General features: G+C 35.2%; 1 protein-coding gene across 2 annotated transcripts; it reads left to right on the plus strand.

The window, feature by feature from the left end:
- Positions 1–392: 392 nt before the first annotated feature.
- On the plus strand, positions 393–9597 carry LOC110685476 (major facilitator superfamily domain-containing protein 12-like). 2 transcript variants are annotated; one of them, XM_021862006.1, is made up of 13 exons: positions 393–1989; positions 3700–3896; positions 4793–4862; positions 6737–6933; positions 7039–7114; positions 7218–7301; positions 7381–7460; positions 7784–7910; positions 8065–8124; positions 8254–8304; positions 8385–8543; positions 8886–9021; positions 9124–9597. In XM_021862006.1, exons 2-13 carry the CDS (start codon positions 3739–3741, stop codon positions 9291–9293), a joined length of 1368 nt encoding a protein of 455 aa, XP_021717698.1. In that variant the 5' UTR covers positions 393–1989; positions 3700–3738; the 3' UTR covers positions 9294–9597. The 2 variants fall into 2 exon arrangements, with proteins under 2 accessions (XP_021717698.1, XP_021717697.1); XM_021862005.1 differs by lacking the exon at positions 393–1989 and adding an exon at positions 2519–2889.
- The last annotated feature ends 3958 nt before the right edge of the window (positions 9598–13555 follow it).

The following is a 13555-nucleotide window of genomic DNA, read 5'->3' on the forward strand; positions in this document are numbered from 1 at the left end:
TAATAATATTAATAATATGTACATTTGTATATACACATATATATAGTAATAAATAATCAATAAATAATCAAAGATCACTAATCCGTAGTTAAAAATCACTAATTAATAAGTTCAGTTCAGTTCATTTGAGCTGAGTTCAGTCAATCGGAACAGGCCCTAAGGTTACTTGAACCAAACACCCCCTAATTGGGTTAATTCCTTACCAAAGAGCCAAAATGGTAAAGTGATAAAGTCAACCCTCTAAATTAGTCAAATGCTTTTTTTATTTTTTATTTAGGAAAATTTGATTCTAATAATCCAACCTTTAGGCGATTCATTTTTATTAATCCGACCTTTTGATTATTCTATAATAATCCAAGCTTTTGGGGGTGTTCTATTCTATTAGGCCAAGCAGGTCACCTAACCTACAATACTAAGTCACCTTCCACGTGTCATATTTTCATTTGTTCAAAAAATATTTTTGTTTTTTTATAAAAAAAAATTAAAAATTGAAAAAAAATAATAAAATATCCTTTTTTTTCATCTTCTTCCTCCCTTAATCCCTTTCCCAACCTCCATGAATAGCTCCCATTTCCGGCTAAACCTCCGCCCACCACACCTCAATCTCCGGCAGCAAGGAACCCCACCCCATCAGCAATCACCCTGGTCGAAACCCAGAAACACGCAACCACCTCCGTTAGAATTCACCGGAAACCACCCAAAAAATCACCGCAGTCAATTCGTTAAACCCATTTTTCTCGGATCTACCATTTTCGATTCTTTGACCCTTTGATCTTAACTGGGGTTTTCCCCTAATTTCACTTCAATGCTCAAGGAATGTTCAGCCAAAAAGCTTACTTCATTTCAATATGCAATTCATTTTTTTTATTTAATTTTTTTGTTTGACGAACTGTAATTCAATCTTAGCTAGTTGGGTGTTTTAATTTGTTTTGTTTTGTTTTTTAATTGGTGGGTTTTGGTCGATTTTTGATTTTATTGATGATGTGAATGTTGGGTTTGTTGTGATTTTTTATTGTTGCAATTTGTGTCGATGTTGTTGTGGTTGGTTGCTGCTTGCGGTGGTTTAGAGGTGGCGTTATGGTGGTGGTGAGAAGTTACCACTACCGTTGGTTGTGGGCAAAGTGGGCGGTGGTTGCGAATTAGTTGAGCGGCTGTTGTTTGAGGCTACGCTGTTGAATTGGTGCTTTGGCTGAAGTGTGGGAAGTGGTGCGGTGGTGATGAGGGTTGTGTGGTGGTTTCAGGCAAAAGAGAGAGAGGTTGCGTGGGTGGAGCAAAAAGGTTGTGGCGTGGTGTTTTGGTGGCTGGGGGTCGTTGAAAAGGCACCAACCCAACGACGGTGGTGCTGCCCTACTGCGGTGGTGGGCTTGGTGGCCGTGGGGAGGTGGGCTGCGTGGGCAAGGCTTGAGAAGGGGGAGATATGAAGGTCTTTAATTGAATTAAAAAAAAGGTTAAAAAAAAAAAACCGGTTCATGAGGTAAGTGGTCAATTTGGCCTGATAGAATAGAATGGGATATAAAGCTTGGATTATTGTAGAATAATCAAAAGGTTGGATTATTAAAAATAAATCGGTTAAAGGTTGGATTATTAAAATCAAATTTTCCTTTTATTTAATCCCAATAAAAAAACTCTTGTTACCAAACAAAGTCAAAAAGAAAAAGGAAAAATAAAATATAATTGGCAAGTGCAATTGAATCTAATACAGTAGAAAAGATATTTAAAACTAGGAAAATACAAATACTGTAGGAATCTTTATTCCTTAGGTTTAATTGGTTTATGTTGCCGAACAAGTGCACACCCTTAAACTGTCAAAAAGTCACCGTCGTCATCGTCATCCACAAACCACGCAATCCCTTCATTCCTTAAACTTTACGGAGTACTATTTTTTTCATTCCTTTCCCATTTCATCATCTCCACTTCCTATGCTCACTTTCCCCGGCGACGGATTTTCCGACGTCGGCCTATTTTCCGTAATTCTTCAATTGTCACAAGGTCTGTTTTCTCTTTTTCATTATAATTTCTATTTTATTTGATTTTACAGTAGTCTAATTCTCCCTAGTTTTCAACAATTTTGATTTCACAATAAGATTTTATGAGTTATGACATAATCTTTTCAGTTTCGTATTGTTTTTGTCTCTTTTCCAATCAATTACATAATACTATATTAGGGAATTAAATCTGTTATTCGTTATTATTTGTAAGTGTGACTAACACAAACACTTTTCTTTTGTAAGATTTGTCTTTTTGTTAATTGTACTTGTAATGACTAATGTCATAAACAATGCCTTTACTTATACGTTCTCATTTTATTTGCCCTCATTGTTAATTTTTTTTTTCACTGAGAGACATCAGAAAGAGAAGAGACAAAATTACCGCAAAAGTTAAATTATAAACCATAATCAAAAATAGAAATGAGACAAACTAAACAACCTTAATTGTTAATCCATAACACTAAAATGGGACAAATAATAAGAAACGGAAATGAGAATAATTAAATTCCCAGTTAGAATTAAAAAAAAAAAGTATATTTTCTGGTAGGATTGGTCCCATACTCCCATTTGTCTCGTTGGATAATTAAATTTTCTAAATTTGCAGTCCACAATTTTCAAGGGTAACACCATTTGTCGTAACCATTTTATGCTTTCTGATCTTTTACGTAACTCATGCCCATGACTCAATGTTGGAACTATCTAAAGCGTCGATTTCATCCTTTCTTTTTTTCTTTTTCTTCTTCTTCTTCTTCTACTACCTCACATTTATTTTTCTTCTCTAGCAATTTCCGTCGCTTTTTCCTTGAATTTTTTTTTTAAAAATTAAAAGTGGGGATGTAATAAATGAATTTAATTTGTACTCTTGGATTCTGTACATGAAGAATTGCAACTTCTTATCAAAGTATGTTTCTTTACTCTGCATTTTGCACCTCTTTATTTTCCTAATCTTACTTTCTATTTTTTTTATGTGTGAAACTATTTGTTTATTTATTATTACTTGTGTTTAAGTTTTATTTGATTAGTTAGTGGGGTTAGTTTAGTTAGTTAACCAAAACTGGAGATCAAATCCCGTCTCGAGCATATAATATTTAATTATATGCAGCTGTACACAGAACAATAAAGTTTTATTATTATGTTGTGTACTTGTTGATGAACAATATGAGAAATTGAAGAAGAAACCATTGTAATTTTGAACTAGTTATGGAGGGTAGGTAAGGCACTACTGATTTTAACTAGAATTCCAGTTTTCTGAGTATTGTTTAGCTTCTTATCTATTGAGGTTTTGTAATTTTGGAAAAATTAACCTAATTTTAACTATGAATTATTATTTTTTAGACTTAGATTCGAACAAATTGCGAAATTCCGATAAATACAAGTTTAATTAGGATGTTAGTCTTTTTATTTTATTTATTTATTTTTTTATGTTTTGTAAAATTGTCTACCAATTTTGATAGCTGGAGTCTTTCTTATGAGCTTAAGGTGTTCATCATGTATTTGCCAGTTCCTTGATGAAACATTAGTCAACTGCATTTGATTATTAAGCATAGGATGTTGTAACGAAAAGTAATGCAATGGCAATTTAATTGAATCTGTCAATGATAAATAACAAACCTAGTAATTTGAATTGTGCTCGTAGTGTGTTGAAGTTTCGTTAGATACTTGCTTGGTTGCTTCAGTTATGCTGATTGTACTGAAATGTTGCATTTGACAGGCATTTGAAGTCCTTACGTGAGCTTTTATTCACGGAAGTATGATTGGTGATGTGGAAGATGAAGAGTATTACAACAGGCCGCTTGGACGGTGGCCTGTTTTCGTCTATGGTGTTGGCCACATGCTCAATGACATTACATCTGCCTGTTGGTTTACTTATTTATTGGTCTTCCTGACAGATATTGGACTTTCACCAGGGTATGCTTCTATATATAGTTTGTTGTTTCATTTGTTTACTTTCTTTTAAAAGGGTTTTTATATCGAAGGGCAAGGAAGAGGGTTTATAATTTAGATTGGTGTTGTTTTCATCATTTAAAGTTTATATTATTGTGGAAGAATAGCTTAGAAGTTACAAAATAGCATAGGTACAGATGAAATTTTATTTTATTTGATTAATCGATGTTAAATCATTTATGACTATTATAAGAATTTATGAGGCATGAATTATGATTTTGTCCCTGTTTTGCAAGTGATGAGCTCTTTTGAAGGATGACATATTGGTCGTAATAGATGAGACTCTAGGACAAAAGTAAAGGAGATATTATGTAGGTTGTTTTATTCATGCGATTGCTCAGAGGCTACTGGCATTAAAGCGCTTTGTTTGATAAGGCAGTTGGTAGCCCTGCTGCTTTGCAGATATGAAAAAGGGGAGTCCACTATAAATAGTGGATGTGTGTTACAAACTAAGAGTTGCAAGCTGTAACATAATTTTCAAAATGTTGGTTTATTTAACTTCGTTGAAAATGGATGATACCCTTCATTATGGTGTTAATTAATAAACAGTACTATTCTAATCTCTCATATGCCATACAGCTAAACTAAATCGTCATTCTAATTGCTCCCCCTACGACGGGAGTTGCTTAGATGTTTGTATTTATTGTTATTCTAATTTTGATATTGTTTTGATTTATTGCCATATGTCTAAGATAAGATGTATATGAACTATGAAGTGCTTGTTCTTACGAAGTTTGTATGCGTCAATGATTTTAGTTGATGATTCTACCTCTTTATCCTTAACTATGTTCACCCTTTTGGTTGTGTTACATTTGTATATGATCCATATATGTCGATTATAACTTACTGTATGTTTACAGGAATGCTGCAATTGTAATGCTTAGTGGACAAGTGGCAGATGGATTCATGACTGCATTTTCTGGGGAACTGGTATTTTATAAACCTATTTTACAGCTTTAAGTTGCTTTAGTCATCATATATGCCTTTTTTGACATAGATTCTTGTAGAATTAGTATTAGCTTATTAATTGATATATCTTGGTGGAGGCAGAAGTGAATTGCTTAATCTGATTGTATAATTATAGACAGCAGTTGGTTTAAAAGATTAGGTAGTAGTACTTGCTAAGAAGCTGGACTAGATGAGAATTTGAGGACTATTTTACAATCATTTCATATTTATTTTCGTGTAAAAGAAAATGCTAATGGAAATATTAAGTAATACGAAGACACTTGCTCAACATGTAGCTATCCTTCTCATTACACCTTTCTTTTACTAGAAAGTGTCACATGTCGTAAAGTTCAAAATAACCTTGATTCTTTGTGATATAGTTCTGGTCCTGATGACAGGAAGCAACGCACACTGTCCACCTGGGTTACCTACATTGTGCTATCTAAATAGTGAATTTGGAACACACAGGGAGAAGGCTGTAGAGTTCTTTGTTGACACATACAGACAAGATCCTAGGAATGTATGGAATTGGGGGGATGAAGTTGAGTAATGGGAGGATTTGATGCTTTTTTTGAAGTATGTACTTCTCTTTAATTTCTTGTGACAATGTGAAGTGGCTGGCATTGATTATAGAGGGCTTAAATAATCGTGAAATTGGGTGGCGAAAGGAAGTGATGATGGAAGAACTTCAGTATGCATGGTTGGGGATTCAGGAGGTGAAAATGTGCTTAAACTAGTAGTGTGTAAGAAAATTATTGGTTCAGTCAACTAAAGAATAGGTTCATATCAAATCATCATTTTAGTTAGTTTAGGCTACTCAAGAGTTCTAACTAATAGTATTCAAGTGTTTCCTGTTATTTTTATATTTCTTTTATCGCTTGGAAGGCTGGTGAACATAGTACTTGTCAATCGAAAGCAAACAACTGTCATGTTTTTTAGACTGTAAACGCATACAGTTTTGCAGCTTTCATTTGTGATGTTCATTTCTTAGTTATGTCTCATAACATGTGTCATGTTTTTTTTTGAAAATGTTTTTTTTTGGTGAGGATCTTAATGAGGGTTGGTGGTGTTAAAATCATGACATAATTTGATTCAGGGTTTTAGATGCAATTAATGGAATTGTGGGGAACCATTTTCTAGCATTTACTTGGGATCATATGCATATTAATAACATGAATTGCATAATGAGTATAGAATTACAACCTTTGATGTGTGCTTTCCTCTAACTTTATATAATCCTCTTTTAGAGATCAATAGCTTCAAACACAACTCTTCTATTTATACCATGAGTATGAATGCAGATCTTAACATTTGCTAGAATAGGAGAATCAAATCACTCTCTTACTTTTGATGAAGGGGCGTTGGCTAGATAGTTTAATTTGGCCTCAGTTTTTCTTGTGTACCGTGTATCTTATACATAATACATATGTTAATTATATAGCATAGTTAAGCAACAAGAGGAAAATCTAATTATCCTAATTTACCTATTTTGGTCGCCTGGTCGGCCACACCAATGCTTATGTGGGCAATGGTGTTTATCCAAACTCATACAGTCATACTTGTTGTGTGGCCTATAGGATTCAATCATAATTGTTGACGGGCTCAACAATATTAGCTCATTGATCTTAGTTGGCTTCTAGCACAGTATTAAGACCACCTAAAATGATGAAATTAATATTTCTTTAATGAAAATTAAATATATCTAGTGATTTCATGCTTGACTGAATTACATTTCTTTTAGTTGGTCCTAAATTTGTGATGTGTTTTATCTGAAAGCTTGTTTGTAATTGAATTACTTGCTCACTTGTACCATTAGTGAACTCGTCTTTGTATTTTTTTGTTTCTCTGTGTGCTAGATAGACCGGTTTGGACGCTTCAAAATTTGGCATGGCGCTGGTTCTCTGTTGGTTGCTGTTTCATTTTCTTCTGTTTTTGGTGGTTGTATACCGTGCAAAATATTTGGTACAGACTCATCTGCTTTGGAGACAATTGGATACAGCATTTTTGCAGCTATCTTCAATATTGGTTGGGCTGCCACTCAAGTGTCACACATGTAAATTTAAATACTCTTTATGCATCAAGTTTATAAATACTTGCAAATGGTAGTATCGTTTGTTTCCAAACAGATATATATTAGTTTTTCTTTTATGCATGAAAGGTCTATGGTGAACTGTATGACGCTGAATCCGACAAGCAGAGTTGTGTTAGCCAGCTGCCGTAATGCATTTACTATGGTGACGCTCTTAACTAGAGTTGTTTGTTTTTTTGAAGCATGCATGCTCATGCTCTGCTTTGTCTTGATATAATTTTTTTTTTGGCCCCAATATTTGTTTTCAGATTGCAAATTTAAGCTTGTATGCTGTGGCTTTTGTTGTCTTTGGTCTTGGTAAATCAAGGACCCATGATGAGATAGAAAGCCAGGTACGCCTATGCAGGCATTACCTTTCTGTTAACTGGTGCATCTTTTCGGAATATCTTGCTGACCATCTTCCTTTCACAGTATCGTTGGATTGCTTATTCATCAATTTTTATCGGGTGCTGCTTTGTCTGCATCTTCCTAATTGGAACTAAAGAGCCCAGGTGTGTATTTGTTTGACTTGGTTCTGTGTATTGAGGATTAATCTTTGCATGAGTATGATGCTTTATTCATTGGCCAAACCCATAGGCTCTATATGTTGAGATATTGCCCCTATCGGAAAATTCATATTAAAAGAATACAATGCTTTCAACTTGTCAAAATATTAATTATAATATCTTAGATAATTAGAGTCCTAAGGCTCAAGGATCAGCATGGTGCTATTATATTTTTTATTTTATAGAAATTTAGTCTACTATGTTTATGTATACCATCTTTGATCAAGTGTCCCCCTTACCTTTTGCTCGTTTTTTTACCCTCTCTGTAGGTTGAAAGATGGCTTTCCAGGAAAAGTTTATGCTAGAGTTGAATGGACTTATTGGTTCCATAAAGTTCTATACTACCAGGTTGCTCTTGTATATGTACTGACTAGACTGGTGACTAATGTCTCACAGGTGAGTAGGAATCTCCATCATTTTTTTTATTTGAGATATAAAGTTTATCTTTATAGAATTGTTGTCTTGTAAGGATTTTCCTGGCAATTTCCCCCCGAAAGGAGTCAGTTGTCTGTTGTATGACTCTGATTTCGTGTTTTTATGTGTCTGTCAGTCATTTCTAGCCTTTTACGTCATCAATGACCTACAAATGGCTCAATCTTCAAAAGCTCTGGTAATATTAGCTACATCTTCATATGGCACTGTTTCTTTTCTTTTTTTTTTTTTTCTTTTTTTTTGTTTTTTTGGGGGTTTCCCTGTTATACTCAAACTCATGTAATTGGTTAAACTTTATAATGTGTAGGTGCCTGCTATCATATACATTTGCAGTTTTATCATATCCATTATTCTACAGGTTCAATCTGTACCCCTTATTGGATTCTCTTAATTATATTGCTACTAAGCACTTGGAGAGTAATATGTTCTTGTTTATAGGAGATGTCATGGACTGGCTACCGTCTGAAGACATTCTTTTCTATTGGAAGCGTACTTTGGATATTTTGCGGTGCAGCAGTTTTATTTTTGCCTCTGGGTTTGAGTGGTTTAATGTATATCATCTCCGTTATTATTGGCATTGCAAATGCCCTAATGATGGTATGTCTTGAATTCTGTTTCATGCACAATTCAGTGTTTAATATGTCTTTGGTTTTATATGTGAATATTGAAATCATTGTGAGCTCACACATCAATTCAATTCCTCTTGAAGCTTGGACCATAAAAGGACTTTTCCTATTTTTGCAATAGTACTCGGGTACCTGAATTGTAGAAGAGTTATTCAACACTAACATAACCGTGTTTTAGAGAATGGAAGTAAAAGAAGGGTTATTGTTTGTCTGAAATTTCTTTCTGTGTTATATCTTATGGATGTTAAGATATCTTTCTTATGTATCACCCATGATTACCCTAATAACTTCTACTTTCACAATTTTGTTGCAGGTCACCGGAATAGGCATGCAGAGTGTTCTTGTTGGACAAGATCTTAATGGAAGTGCTTTTGTCTATGGATCACTGAGTTTTATGGACAAAATGGGTTGTGGAATTGTGTTATACATTTTGGAATCATATCATAGTAGTAAGTTGTTTATATCCAGTATATACCCTATTTACTCTCCTATGGTGCATGCATTTACAGATGTCTGAAAGCTTAAAAATGATATTCTTGGTCTATCTACAGATGTCTCCTCAAATGTTGGAGAGCTTCATTCGTCTATATATAGCTTCTCAGTTACACGGTATGCAGTAGGTATTGTTCCTGCAATTTGTGCTCTTATTGGTGTGGCAGTAACATATAGTATGAAACTTGAAACTCCTCCAAAGCCTATATCAGAGCCCCTTCTGGCTTAGCACGGTTCAAGAATTGGTGCAGCATTGACACTGAATTTAGAGATAATTATGAAGCGAAATATTTTTTGACACTTGAAATCACGTCTCTTCTCATGTACAGTATATGATAAATCATTTTGTAGTGCTTAATCACGTACGAGTAATTCATTTGCAGAACTCTAATTTCAATTTGTATATGTGATATGAAGTTCCAATGTTTGGTCATATAAGTTGTACTTGTAGGCGTTATGGCCATTAGTTATCTGAAACTTTTGATGCCTATATTCAGTTTATTGTGTTGTGACTAATTGGTTCTTTTCATCAATCTTTTTTTTATCTCATAATGAGAGTTCTTTTCTCGAAAAATGAAGCTTATTACACTTCCTTTGCAACCTATTCATTTCTCCTTAATCGTTACCCTAGGCCATGTGGCATCCTTAATATTGAAATAAGTCATTAAAGACAATTAATTAACTAATATTAAAATAAAACATTGTTAATTTTTTTTTAAAAAAACAAAATATTGCTGACATCATCAATCCTTAAATTATTTTACATGTTTTTCTAACATTAAATTTTTTTTCTCTATTTTTTATGAGTGATGTCAATCACAACATTGTTTATTTATTTATTTTTACGGTGTGTTTGGATGAAGAAATGGGAAAGAAAAGAAGGGGAGGGAGGTGAAGGGGAGCGAAGAGAAAGGAAGAGGAGTGAAGAAAGATGAGTTTTCCTTTCAAATCTTTCCATTGTTGGAGAGATTAATTTCTTACAATTTAATCCTTCTATGTCACCCCCAAGGCCCCCAATTCCTTCCCTTCCTCATTTATTAGCCAAATGAAAGATAATCAATCCCTCCATTTCCCTTTCCTTCCCTTCTTTTCTCTCTATTTCCTTCAATCCAAACAAAGTCTTAATTAATCTCTACACCATACTCCCTCCGTGTTTTTTAAGTGTTACACTTACAAAATCCCGCCGTGTTTTAATAAGTGTTACACTTCCTTTTTGGCAAAAAGCTACATTAAAATATTATATATATCTCTTCTCATGGTCCCCACCCAAACACACAACTACTTTTTTATTTTTTTTATTATTATCTCTCTCCTCTTACATTCATTACTTTTCAATAAACTATTAACACCACTATCTTTCTTTTACAAATTTTAATACTCCAAATACCCCACTTACCACTTATTTTATTTAAGTCAATTAAATTGCCTAAAACTATGTGCTGGTCAAATTGTAACACTTAAAAAAAACACAGAGGGAGTACAATTTTTCTACAAAAACAAACTAACACTCTTTTTTACACATATTATAAAACTTTATTTTATGCATAATAATAAAATTAATTAAAAATAAAAAAAATCCCGCGAACAACTAATCAAAGACACAGTACTACATTTGCATATGAATTCTATTTTTATCTTATACATGGTAGGATACAAACTTAGAAATAAGTTAAGAGGATGTTTGGTAAGAGTAATTTTTTGGTTGGAAATGGATTCAACCAAATCATGAGTTATGAGTACATGACCGTTTCCAAGTAGATGTTTGGAAGGCTTGGGTAACAATTACCATTATCCTTACCTATCTAAAACCTGGTAACAGTTACCCTTACTATCCTCAACAAAAATAAAGGGAGATAAGCTTAAATGATTCCTTTTTCATGATTAAACCAAATAAATGGGAAGGTAAGAGTTAAATGATTTCTTTCATTCCTCTAATCTGTTTCTTTTCCACTCTAATTGAGAGGATGTTTGGTAAGAGTAATTTTTTGGTTGGAAACGGATTTAATCAAACCATAAGTTATGAGTACATGACCGTTTCCAAGTAGATATTTGGAAGGCTTGGGTAACAATTACCATTATCTTTACCTATCTAAAACCTGGTAACAGTTACCCTTACTATCCTCAACAAAAATAAAGGGAGATAAGTTTAAATGATTCCTTTTTCATGATTAAACCAAATAAATGGGAAGGTAAGAGTTAAATGATTTCTTTCATTCCTCTAATTTGTTTCTTTTCCACTCTAATTATTCATATCAAGAGCCCGAGTTTAAATTAGTTTGACATTTTTTTTTTGATAAAAGCAAATTATATTAATAAAATCAGAGTTTACAAATTGCAAAATAAAAATTAAAACTCACCACTACATGACTTTTAACATTTAAGCCTTTACAACTTTTAAAACTAAAACCAAAATTACATAACTGGGGTTAGCCGGATACGTTGCATATTAGGACCTCCTTATAGAAGGAAGAGTGGATACCTACTTCAAAACACAAAGAGAGCATAGAGTATAGAAACTGTTCGATCATGGCTAGATTAACCTTACTTGATGGGATCAACTTATCAACAAGTAAGGCCTTTAAGGAGATCACTTGGACATGTGACCTTTCATTCATAAGCTGTTCTTGATGGCAAGACAGCTTTGACAACGTCGAGGCTCGAGAAACCCCAAAATAAAGTTTGGGCGCCTGTTTCGGATAGAAAATTTCAAGAGTAATGGTCACAATGATCACTACAAAGAAGGGGACAAATTAGATTTTGTTTGACACTGATGTTAATCTGCTTTGTTTAATTAGATTTTGCTATGCAAACCTACAGGACGAGCATGTCGATGCAGGTAAGGGTACGTCCACCAGTTTCGGGGATTTCCCTGAGTGGGACAAGCATACTCTGTACTTCGCGCTGCTTTTCACATTTCGGAGCGCGTTCGGTGTGGCATTATCGATGACTGAGTTCGTTGCCGTGGCTGAGGCAACAATGATATTGGGCACCTGTACGATACCTACTTTCGTAACAACGAGTAGCTGCTCACACTTTGGAGTCATGCGGCTTGACTTCTCAAGCCTCAGCTCCAAACAACACAGGCTCTTTTATTCTTGCAGACAAGGCGTTTCTTAATTTAAGCTATGGTGGAGTTCTTTTGGGACACCACCAACACGTTTCATTTTCCTTGGGGTGAGATGACTATCACTTCTCTCGACTTCTCTGTTATCACCGGATTGGAGTTCCGGTCGACTACTGTTCCTCTTGGTAGGGACCTCACTTTTTCCTCGCCTGAGGTATTTGAGTTGCTAGGTCTTATTGATATCCGAGCTCAGGTTGAGTCTAGGTCGGTACAGATAAGCTGCCGATCCATTCGCAGGTCTCTGCTAGTGGAGACCTTCCGAGATGATGTGACCACTTTGGAGCAGAGGGTGTGCATCTTTGTCTCGATTCTTTTGTCTAGGAGTTTCTCCCCGGACAAGCGTAGCCGAGCATTGGTCTACTACCTTCCTACTCTTCGCAACCTTAGGCGGGTCGGGACTTTTTACAAGGCCAACTTAGCCTTACACTGACTTCCTGCTTGGATTGCAACTCGCTTGTCACCATTAGAGCTATGAGGAGGAGGTCACCCTTTCTAGTGTCTGGAGGATTGTAGAGGTATACTCATATTCTGCTTAAATAGAGTTGGATGTTCCGTGCATGCTAGGTTTTGCTGATTCTTCCCTGTTATTATAGGTTTGGTTCTAAGAGTATTTTCCGACCTTATCTCTGGTTAGGTCTTTACCTCGAGGGCTCCCCATTGCTGCTAGTTGGGGAGGCGTTATCCTGGCATGGTTGCTACCAAACTCGTGCGAGAGTCGCTTCTGGAGGTACGAATCATTACCATTATTTCCATTTACTCTTTTTTATAGGACTTTGTCTTATGGATATCTATTACAAGATCTTGAGCCTATTTTTCTTCCATGGGTCGGATTGGATGTTCCTGTAGGGGCTGTTCAGCATACAGCTCAGTGACACTACTTCTAGGGGACGTTTGACGCTACGGTGTATTTGGGTGAGAGAGTTGCGATTCAGCACTTCTTCGAGTTTTTCATCGTTCTGACTCGTCCTCCATCGCACATGATGGACCAGGTGAGTCTCAGGGCTCATATGGATTCGTCGCCAGCTGACGTTGAGTGGAAGAGGTTCATCCCCCTGAACTAGTATTATGCTGAGAGACTTTTGCCGCGATTGGCTCCACCACCTTGCATATCGGAGGAGGCAGAGGTGTGTTTTGCATATTTTTATTTATCTTTTGGTAGCCCTCAACGATGTTTAATTGTTGGAACTTTATTTTCGTAGGCTGCTGTAGAGGCTGTGAAGTTTGTGCCTCCGACCATGTCCATCACCTATCAGGGGTCTGATAGGCGTCTAGTGGAGAGATCGATTCCTTAACATCAGACCTGGGTGGGTTTATCTCATGTTTCTGTCTGTATGTATGTTTCAATCATTTCTAATTCTTTTCCCTTT

The sequence above is a fragment of the Chenopodium quinoa genome, unplaced genomic scaffold (genome assembly GCF_001683475.1).
Source record: "Chenopodium quinoa cultivar QQ74 unplaced genomic scaffold, ASM168347v1, whole genome shotgun sequence".
Taxonomy (NCBI): Eukaryota; Viridiplantae; Streptophyta; class Magnoliopsida; order Caryophyllales; family Amaranthaceae; genus Chenopodium; species Chenopodium quinoa.